Source organism: Columba livia, unplaced genomic scaffold, assembly GCF_036013475.1.
Source record: "Columba livia isolate bColLiv1 breed racing homer unplaced genomic scaffold, bColLiv1.pat.W.v2 Scaffold_132, whole genome shotgun sequence".
NCBI lineage: Eukaryota > Metazoa > Chordata > Aves > Columbiformes > Columbidae > Columba > Columba livia.
The window spans coordinates 632679-643366 of record NW_027043028.1 but is presented as its reverse complement, the minus strand read 5'-3'; the positions used below and the strand labels follow the sequence as shown (position 1 = coordinate 643366).

The window sequence follows — 10688 nt, the reverse complement described above, 5'->3', positions numbered from 1 at the left end:
CTCTATGGTCTCTATGGTCTCTATGCGTCTCTATGGTCTCCATGGTCTCTATGGTCTCTATGGTCTCTAAGGTCTCTATGGGTCTCCATGGTCTCTATGGGTCTCTATGGGTCTCTATGGTCTCTATGGTCTCTATGGTCTCTAAGGTCTCTATGGGTCTCTATGGGTCTCTATGGGTCTCTATGGTCTCTATGGCCTCTATGGTCTCTAAGGTCTCTATGGGTCTCTATGGGTCTCTATGGTCTCCATGGGTCTCTATGAGTCCCTATGGGTCCCTATGGACCTCTATGGGTCTCTGTGGCCTTGGGGCTTGGGGAATTCAGGTGAAAAGGAAGGACAGACTGGTGTGGGTATGTGATCTCTTAAGTGTCCTGGGATTGCTTTGCTCATCACTCTGTAACGTTTCCTGAGCTATTAAATCGATATGTGCCCAGAGAGGCAAATAAGTCCATGAATCAACTTTCCAATTAAGGCTTCCTTCTTACAAAAAAACACACTTCCATTTTCTCATTGGCAACAGACTGAAAGATGGAAGCTGAAGCAGCATGTGCCTCTTGTGAAAACAGGTAACAACAGATGGTTCCATTCAGTGGATCCTTAGTTGCTTCCTGCACAGGAAACCTGTCCATTAATTTAATCTCTGGTGTCCAGGCAGGGCCTTGCTGATGTTCCTGTGTCGCAGCAAGTGTGTGCATGTCAGGCTTTCTGCAGGTTTGTGGCTGAGTTTTCCATTTTCCCTAACAAGGACAATCTTGCTGTGTGCTCCTCAAGTCTCCCATAAGCTGGTGGTTGAGAGAAGGACGGGGAGCTCCAGTGAGCTCAGGGAGGACCAGGCAGCATCACAGGCAAAGCAGATGGGAACTCGACTGGGTGAACATTAAAGGAATTTATTGATAGAAGAAACAGGAACGTCTCCCCCATCTCTGGGCGGATCACCGTGCACCCTGAACCGATACAGGCAGGTGTAGTCCGGGTGGCCCCAGTTGCTCAGCACTTGCAGCCTGATGTAATTCACGACCCCAGGGAGCTCGTTCTGCAAGGACAAGAAGAAATGAGTCGCCTTTTCCTCTCTGGCCCATGAGCACTGACAGAAGTGCCGCAGCGACGGCCTCGATCAGCAGCTTCCTTCCTGCTGCCCCGCGGGGGCTTTGACCTGTCGTGGTGCAGACGTTCTTATCCTGCTCTACCCCATTGGGCCACGAGAACAGCAAAGGAAGAAGCAGCGACCAGGTGCCCCAGCAAATACACTGGAAAGTTCTCGCCTGCTTTGGGGCACAGGCTTCCACAGTCAGAAGACCCAGTGCTGCTGTACAATTTCACCTCAAAACTGACAGATTTTGCTCTGGAGAGACTCAAAACTGACAAATTTCACCTTAAATTTGACAATTTTTGCTCTGGGGAGACTCAAAACCAACAAATTTCACCTCAAAACTGACAGATTTTGCTCTGGGAAGACTCAAAACCAACAAATTTCTCAATGGGGGTCAATGGGGTTCCCTGGTAGTGAATGGGGGTCAATGGGAGTCAATGAGGATCAATGGGGGTCAATGCGATTCAATGGGGATCAGTGGGAGTCAGTGGGGGTCAATAGGGGTCAATGGCAATCAATGGCAGCCAATGAGGACAAACAGGAGTCAATGGGAGTCAATTGGAGTCAATGGGGCTCAATGGGGATCAATGAGGAACCTTAAAACTGCCTTTAATCCCAATGGGGAGTCCCAAAATGCCTTTTATCCCAATGGGGAGCTCTAAAAAATGGCTTTTATCCCAATGGGCAGCCCCAACATGTCTCGTTGTCTTCTCTAGAAAGAAGAGCAGCAGTCCATCCATCCACCACCAGGAAGTTAAAGCAGAAGAAAGGCAGCGTGGCACAGGCTCAAGGACAGGGCTGCCTGTACCCTTTGGCAGGGAAGCCTCTCCCCATCCAACCGCACTTCTCCTCCTCTCCTGCAGTTCTCCTCCCTCTGTGTCCCCATACCTTCAGCTGGAAGGTCTGACTGGGATTCAGCGCCGCCAGGAAAGTGAACTGTCCCAGGAACGTTCCCTGCTCCTCATGTTCTTCCTTGAACGCCTACGGAAAGATGGGTGGAGAAAACAGAGCGTCTGGTGCACCATGGAAGACTGAACTTCAGCCGGTGAAGTACGGGGTTATTTCAGCTATGGAGTCCAAGGATGATGAGCACAAGGACAAGACAAGAAGCTGCAGGTGGGCAGCACGTCACACTTGTCTACTCAACGAGTCCAAGCTGGCAGTCAGAAAAGGAGCAGACGCTCCCAGTGAGAGGGAGGTGACCTGAGTGTCACAAATGCCACTGGGATTGGAAACCAAGAAGGTTTAGGACCATGTACTGTCCAGCTCCTTTTCCATGTGGCTCCTGGAGTAGCATCTTGTCCCAGAAGCTGCTTTTTGAGTGGTACATTGAATAAAAGAGGAATTCAATGGGAAGGGAATGACCTCAAGGAGCCTGTTTGTTCTGAGAGCCAGGAGGAAGCTTCAGGCCCCTGGACTCTTTGCCCCATCTTCACCCTCTGCTCAGAAATTCTGTGCAATCCCCTGCCCCCAACTCCAGAGAAATCACTTACATAGACAGCAAAGTCCTTGGGAGCTCCGGAGATGCTTTCTCCATGGAACGCTGTCCCTGAGGCATGGGCCATGGTGATGGCTCTGGGAATGACTGGCATGGACAGCTTGATGAAGACGTGTCCCTGACTCCCTGGGAAGGGCCAGCAGTTGCCAGGATGATTGTCCGGCTGAAAGGACAAGAAACACTCAGCAGGGAGACACAGGAGGAGAGCAGGTCCATGCGGGACAGGGGCAGGAAAAGAAGCTTCGAGGAGCAAAGACAGGGGGTAGGACACTCAGAGTAGTGTGTGTGGTTCATTCTCCCAGCCTTTGTGTTACTGCTTCTTGGTGCTCCCACCTCCAGAATCAGCTCAGGAGACCTCATGTAATCCATCACCGGCAGGGAGTACCAGAACACCTTTGCTTTGGCAGTCCGGAGGGATGGAGAAGTCCTGGACTGAATGACGGCTGCCCCTGGAAATTCAAACATGAGCGTGATCACAGGCAGTGTCACGAGGAATATTGCACTGTTGACTTGAAAAAGGCTTCTCAGTTGTCATCCATGTCCTACAGTGGGTTCCCCTTTGTCTTGCTGGCACGACCCCTCTGGAACACACATCAGGGAGTCATCAAACTGTCGTATTTGGCCATGGAAATAGGCAAGAATGTGAACCAGCCTTTCTGTGCTTCCCATGGGGTCTGGCCCGTTACAGGCTCTGTCAGTGGGGGCACTTTTAGGGCACAAATTGACCCTTGACTTCTCGCCCCTTCTCTCCTGCCCCTGGGCATGTTCCAATGCCCATCTTGTCAATCTGGACAGGAAGCAGTTTGGAACTGGTTTGTTTGTACAATGTCACAGCACCTGCTGATTTCAGGGCGTAATCAGCCATCGGGACCTGGATTGCCTCCAGCTTCTCCAAAGCTTCATTGACTATCTCCTGAACAACCTGGGAAGGAACACAAAGGAGAGCACCTGTTAGAAGGAGAAGGACCGGGGCAAGCAGCTCCCCTGCAAGGCCAGCCAAGGTGAGCAGGTACAAGGCCTGTTTCAGATGGAAGGAATGCCCACATTGCCTGGAAGCCTCCCAGGTTTGCTCTGCTCTGATTGTCGGGATCAGAAAGGGGGGGCTGCTCACTCCAGTGCTCTGAATGCTGGAGCTGCGGGAAGGGGCTGTTCCTGTGCAGAGGCCCCAGGCCAGGCAGCACGGACAGACAAGCCTTCTGGGCATGAGATAAGCCTGGCTTAACTCTGCACTGCTGAGACCATTCTTTAATTCCAGTCCTCCCTTGAGGAGGACCCGAGATCTGGGCGCAGAGGAAGGTCCGACTCAGACAGCTGTCATTCCCGTCACGCTCTCTCTTCCCCATAAGCAAGCGTGGAGCAATAGGAAAAGGAAACGTGGCCATGACAGCACTTGTTCCAGCATCACCAGCCTGTTGGCTGTGACAGGAAATGGAGTAGGATACGTGTGGATGGAGGATAAAACCCCTGAGCAGATCCTTCTGCCTTGTGCCCTTACCCGTCCGGTAACGCCTGGGAGCTTTGCCTGCTTGAGTCCTTCCTGCAGAGCCCGCTCAGTGACATCCTTAGCGCTCCAGCGCAGATGGTAAAGCCGTTCCTGGAGCTTATGGAGCTGGTCTGGCAGGGGCAGGGTTTCGCTCAGGTCTGCAGTGCTCCAGGGGGTTAAGGCACCAAGTCGTCCCATGTGGTAAACTCCTGTGGAACACACACCAGAGCTTAGAACCTGGTCTAAGGCAGGGCTATGCCTCGGGCTGCACGCTCCCCTTTCTGTGTCTCTCCCAAGTGCCACAGTTGTCTCTCCTCTTGTTGTCTTTGACAGTGGCCATCATGGCATACGGGCTCCGCAATAGATGGACGTTCCCTGCCCTGGACTGTGCTCCTTGTCCTGCAGAAGATTCTCAGCCCCTGGGGCAGGAGAGCTCAGCCACGGCCTCTCCCTGGCTGAAGAGAACTGGCTCAGCCCTCCTGGGGAAGGCAACTCAGCCCTTCCTCACCCACACCCGTCCCGCTGGAGCAGGGACTGGCACAGCTCTGTGGGGACTTTCTGCTCTTGGCTGAGCTCCTCTGCTCACAGCGGGGGAAGCGGAACAGGGCAGGATGGAGCCCCGAGTACCTTCTAAAGGACCGTCCTCAGGTCGGAGCTCTGCAGAGACTCACCGAAAGAGAATAGACCGAGAAGCAGCAGCAGGGTCGATGCCTTCAGTGCCTTCATCTTCCTGCAGAGCAGATAAAGAAAAGGCTGGTGAAGCTGGCGGTTCCCATGCAGATCAGCAGCAGACTGGAGAGCAGCAACATGGACTCAGCCCTTGAGCCTGGCGTTCCTGCCGTGTGCATTGGCTTGGTCCTGCACCAGCTCCAGTCACTGCTGGAGGTGTCACCAGCTGCACCAATGGGGGATTTGTCACGGCAAAGATTGTTTCCTTAGGGACAAAGGGCTCAAGATTGACTCCAGACTAAGAGCAGGAGTTGCAACAGGACTTCTGTCCGCACTTCATGTCTGTGGGGCTGGAGAGGGATTCTCTGGAAATGGAAGGACATAACAAACGCCTGTTTCTCCTGCCCAGCATCCGATGGACACTTGTGCTGCTCCTGTTCTCCACCCTCTCAAGAGAACGTTCAGCCTGTGCCCCTACAGTCCAACAGCTGCCAGGGGGGTGTGTGTCTCCCCTCTCGCAGCGTTTCTTTAGCAGCCGGGTTATCTTCGGCCCTTCTCTTGGCAGAACTGCAGACAAATGCAGACTGGAAAGAGGGAGGGAGGGCTGAATGTCAGTGCGTGCTGGCAAGCAACGGGCAACCAAGGAAGCACCAAAGAAACTCCGGTGTCTGGGCCCTGCTGCCCTGAGCCTGATCTGCCAAGACACAGCACACACCGCTCTGCAGGGGGGAAATTCCTCCTGCCTCTTCCAGGAGGCTCTCAACAGGCTCACAGCGACACTCATCAGGAATAAACAATCCCTTTTGTTCTCCTAGAGAACTCCTTGCACCCCTCTGAGGACTTTGAGCCCCTTTCCTAAGGCAGAGCCCTGGTGAGGAGCTGACCAGGTTTCCCAAGGAAACCTCCTCTGTCAGGAGCACAAGTCAGACCCACGGCCAACAGAGGACACGCTGGTGTCCTTCTGGTCCCCGTGGAGAGGAAAACCAAGCAGGCTCAGGGACAGAACCCACCCTGCAGAGCACAACACAGGACGGAGCTGAGCTCTCACAATTACTGCGGCAGGCTGTGTCTGGGCACCCCTGGGACTCTCTCTGTCCCATCCAAAATGGACCTGTCCCTCATTCTGCAGAGATCAAAGGCTTCTGGGCCCAGCCCTTGTGTTCATGAAGAGACTGAAAGGCGGCTGCTGCCTTCCAGCAGCTCCAGACCCAGCCCTCAGGCTGCCCTCGTGTTCCTCTCCTGCCCACCCTCCACCCACCCCAGCTGACGAGGTGGAAAACACACCTGGGGAAGGGAGCAGAAAATACTCCCAACATACCCACTCAGACGTTCAGCCATCTCTGGGTGTCTCCTGGTACCTGCTGAGGTGCAGGTAACAAGCATCTCGCTCGCTCAGGAGTGAGCCAGAAACTCTGCGATCTCGGTTCCCTCAAGATCGAGAGTGGCCGAGGCGCAGGGAGACCCCTGGTCTTATACCCTGCTGTGCCGACCTCAGCGCTGATGCTGCTTTGTGACACAACGGCAGTGGCTGATATCACAGTGGACGAGGCTGCACCTCGTTTGGAGGCAAAGTCCCACCTGACAGGAGCGGGTCTTACAGTTCTCTCTGCAAGGGAAGGAATCCTTCACCACAGAACGACGGGAAAGGTACAGGAACACGTTACTCTCAGATAACAGGCTCTGTTGCTGAGTCAACACCTTGAACTTAGCACCTGCTGAATTGGAACTGGGAGCCTTAGAGGAGTCAACGCAGCTGTGATTTAGGGCCCAGCAAGCCCCGTGTGTCAAAAGTGTTCCAAATCGTGCCGAGGAAACAGATGCTTCCCACAGAACGATGTGGGTATCTCTAGATGTACATCACTACCTTTCTGGCCACGGCCCCAACTGACTCGTTGCGGCACAGCCCCGCAGCACCAGAACGTGTCGCCGGTCACCTCCCGCCTGAGGAGCGCAGGTTGGACAGCTGTGGCAAGTTACTTGCTTTGTTCCATGTCAGTTTTACTCCTTTGGCTTTTCGGGAAGTGAGGCTGTTTCACGTCCACTCCATCATGACGTTCCAATTTCCCTGAAAGTGCTGGCGTCACCTTCTCCCAGAGAAGGACCGCGCTGTGAGCAGGAGGAATACACCAGTCCAAGCCAGGAAAAGAAGGGCTCTGCTCCGGGGACGTGGCGGTGCTGTGCTGTGTCCTGAGCCCCCGGCCGATCGCAATACAACTCTGCCCTTCCCAGGCAGAAATTCCCTGCAGGGCAACTGGGCAGCTGGAGGCTGGGGAGAGAGATGCTGCTGCTGCCCGGTGCTGCCCCAGCCATTGCAATCAGCTCTGGGTCTGTGCAGTGCACGGGGGTGCTGGGGAAGAGGAGGATGCTGCGAAGGCTGCAGCCCGGGCCATGCAGCAGCCACAGACAGCCATGGCTGGTTTGCAATGCGCCACACAGGGATCAGCAGCTGCTGCGGCTCTTGGCTGACTGGGTTTATACCTGAGCCTCCCTCCATTTCTGGGCCCCAGAAACCCAGGGCAGAGTAACTCGCATCTGAGACGAAGCTCTGAGCGGGTGGATTTCTTGTCAAGACCAGCACTGTTTGCGGCGCTTCTCCCCGGTGTCTCAGGCCTGAACGTGCTCTCGTGACGCTGGCAGCCTTGTGCATCAGAGCCTTGTGCAGAGATGGGTCATGGCTCAGATCTCCAGCAAGGGAGCGAGCAGCCGGCTCTTCCTGACTTGGAAGACCCTCGGTGGAGGAGAGGGACCACATGTGGGTTTGGAGGGTCTCGCCTGTATCAGCTCATGCAGGTGCTCCGAAACACCCCTGCAATGGGGAGGTTCCTTGTGAGACGAAGGGGATGCCGTACGGTGCAGGTCAACCAGGCCAAGTCGGCAACAGATCTCAAATGTTCCAAGTCCTGGTCTGGAACTGGAGACAGGCGGGTGGGAAGGGAGCTTGAGGGGGATCCAGCCAGACTGCCGGCTTGCGGCAGCACCAGCCCAGGGCTTCCGGCAACCAAGGCCGGGACACCCCGATGACAGAGATTTCCTGCAGCCTTCTTTGTCCCGAGGTGGAGCAGGAACAGAGGAGCACAGGGGGAAAACTTGTCATTTTTTGTTTAATTGGCTTTATTGATTTTGAAAACAATCCAAGGCCGAGCAGAGGCTGGCAGCACCATGTCCTCAGGGCAGGTGAACGCCGCGGTCGCGGCTCTACTCCTCTTGCTGTCCCGCGGTGCAGCTGCAGCGGAAAGCCCTGCGCAGAGCCCGGAGCGCCCTCCTGAACCGGGAAGGCCGTCGCCGTGGAGCCGGGCCCTGCGCTGGGCAGGCGATGTCTGTGCTGGTCTCTCCCCCATGCTCTGCAGACATTGGAGAAACCGTGTTCTCTTCTTCCTCCTTTGCAGCTGGGACGAGAGGGGCTGTGCTGGCCTGTCCCTCATCCTCTCCTGCCAAATGAGCCTCAATGGCTTCAAGTCCTGCAGGTGCTGGTGCTGCCATTGGGACATCCGTGCATTGGGCCAGGTCCTGCTGTTCCAGCGGTTGCTGGCCAGGTCCCTGGATCTCAGCCTCAGCCCTGCGCACCGCCTCACTGACGATGTACTCCACAATGTCTGACAGGTCCACATCGTCCTCTGTGGGGCTGTGCTGGGCAGGTGCCGGGCGCTCTGCCTCTGCTGCCGCCTCCGTGTCTGTGCTGGTCAAGCCAGACCCCTCCTGGGGACCTGCAGGGGCGTCCTGCAGGTGCTCCTGGACCGAGGGGTTGATCCAGGTGCTGTGGATGGTGTCTCCGCCTTGGCACCCCTCTTTGCTGTTCTCATTTTGCAAGTCCATGTGCTGGGCCAGGTCCTGCTGTTCCTCCGGTTCCTGGCCAGCTGCCATGATCTGAGCCACAGCCCTGCGCACGGCCTCACTGACGATGCGCTGGGCTGTGTCCCACAGAGCCGCGTCGTCGGCTGTGGCGCCCTGTGGGGCAGGTGCCGGGCACTCTGCCTCTGCTGCTGCCTCGCTGTTGGTGCTGCGAGGCCAGCCAGACCCCTCCTGGGGACCTTTATGGTGGTCCTGCAAGCGCTCCTGGACCGAGGGGGTGACCCAGGTGCTCTGGAGGGTGTGCTGGCCCAGGCTGTGGCCGATCTGCGGGCAGGAGGAGGAGCAGGACACCTCCTTGTCAGTTGGCATCTTGGGTCTCCTCTATCAAAGAGCCGCAACGGGCACCCAGGGGAGATGCTGCCTCGTGAGAAGCTGCTGCCTCCTGAGAAGCTGCTGCTCCTGAGAAGCTGCTCTCCTGGGAGTGAGCACCCCAGGGCTCTCGCTCCTTAAATACCCCCACGGTCAGGGCGGGGACCCCCGTGTCACAATGGCCTCTGGTGATGTCGACCCCGTGTCACAATGGCCTCTGGTTATGATGTCACAGAGCCCAGGCGGTCGTCATGGAGACACCCACCTCCGGGCCCGGCTGGGACTGGCTGTGCGCGGCGTGGGGCAGCCCCTGCTTGGAGGAGGAGGGAGCAGAGAATGGCAAGGGAAGCTGTCCCCAGCACATAGGACCCCGTCCCCCAGAGCTTTACTCAGATGCTGCTGCCTGCTCCGCTACACCTGCAAGAATCCTCGCTCCATAGCATTCCATTTCCTTGATGTGCATTGACAGTCATCCTTGTTACGAAATCTTGTTTTCATGGCTGTCAAGAGTCGGGTCCAGAGGGCCGTGGGGTTGGGCTCACTGGCAATTGCCCCATCAAGGGTGGAATCCCTTGACAGAGATCCCAACTGCTTGGCTTCTCCGCCCTCCAGTTCTCTTGTGTCAGCCCCGTTATCCCAGCATCGGAGCATCCAGGTTAACACATTCTCACCATCTTTACGAGTATAGTCTTTTCGCAACTCTCTCAGATCACTTGGAGAAAAAGACCGGGTAACGGTCACTTCCTCCCCTGATGATGCCCCTGGGGATGAATGCGGCCCCTTGCCATCATCTGCAGCCCGATTACTCTTCTTAGCCGCTTCTTACAACCAGCTACTGATGCCGATATGGGCTAAAGATTATCGCTGGGCTTGTTTTTGCTACAACAGGAGCAATGCCCCTTTGCAGCAGAGGATCTGCCCATGGGCATGTCTTTACTCTTCTGCAGTTAATGAAGCGCTTCCAACACGGCACCACCTTGCTTGAATTAGGGATAATTACCATGTCTGAGCTGTCAGGCAGCCATTTGCCAGCCCACAGAACCTGGTGCCTGAGCCCAGAGGCTATGCCTATGCTTTCACACCTATGCTTTCCATAGCAGGTGCCCTGGGGTTTAGCTGAGACCTGCTCCCCCGCCTGTTTTCCTACCTGGACATCTAGGAGGTGAGAGAGGCCACATGCCACACACATGGAGCCGGCACCAAAAAGCTGAGATTCTTTAATGGAATAGACGTAGGCTGGCAGGTTCCTGCACCCATGGCAGCACTTTCGCAGAGCAATTCATCACCATCATGTACTAGAGGATTGTTTTTCATAGTTTCTTTTAGCAAATTTAAAGGAAAAGAGAAGAAGTTCCTTTGTATGTGAATAACCTCCTCAGTAATTTCATGCCACCGCCATTCCCAGGTGGTTTCAGCCATGCCCAGTGCGTGACCACCAAGAGCAGGGACAGCGCCCTGGGCCTCCTGGGCACAAGGACAGCCTCGGGGCCAGCAGCACCCCGAAGTCCTTCCTCCACGAGTGCTGGGTGCATGGGCAGTGGGTGGGGTGGGACACTGGGGGCCCATGTCACCTCCGTGTCACAATGCGACCACGGGGCAATGCTGATGTCACAATGCCCCGGGGCAGTATAAAAGGAGCAGCGTCCCGTGTCTGCTGCCAGAGCTGGCCTGGAGGCGGCCTGAAGACATCGGAGAGGAAGTCCTTGAGGAGCCGGTGGAATCCCTTGACAGGGGCTGAAGGAGGAAGAGCTGGACGAGGCAGCTGGAGTTTATCCGCTGCAAGGCCATCT

The 10688-nt window shown here is 55.9% G+C and overlaps 1 protein-coding gene across 1 annotated transcript; it reads right to left on the bottom strand.

Moving 5' to 3' along the window:
* Nucleotides 1–877: 877 nt before the first annotated feature.
* Nucleotides 878–4797, bottom strand: LOC135577643 (SUN domain-containing protein 3-like). Its single transcript, XM_065047774.1, has 7 exons — nucleotides 4743–4797; nucleotides 4084–4280; nucleotides 3426–3510; nucleotides 2922–3037; nucleotides 2584–2751; nucleotides 1979–2071; nucleotides 878–1033 (listed from the first exon to the last, which is right to left on the bottom strand). Exons 1-7 carry the CDS (start codon nucleotides 4795–4797, stop codon nucleotides 878–880), a joined length of 870 nt encoding a protein of 289 aa, XP_064903846.1.
* Nucleotides 4798–10688: the final 5891 nt, after the last annotated feature.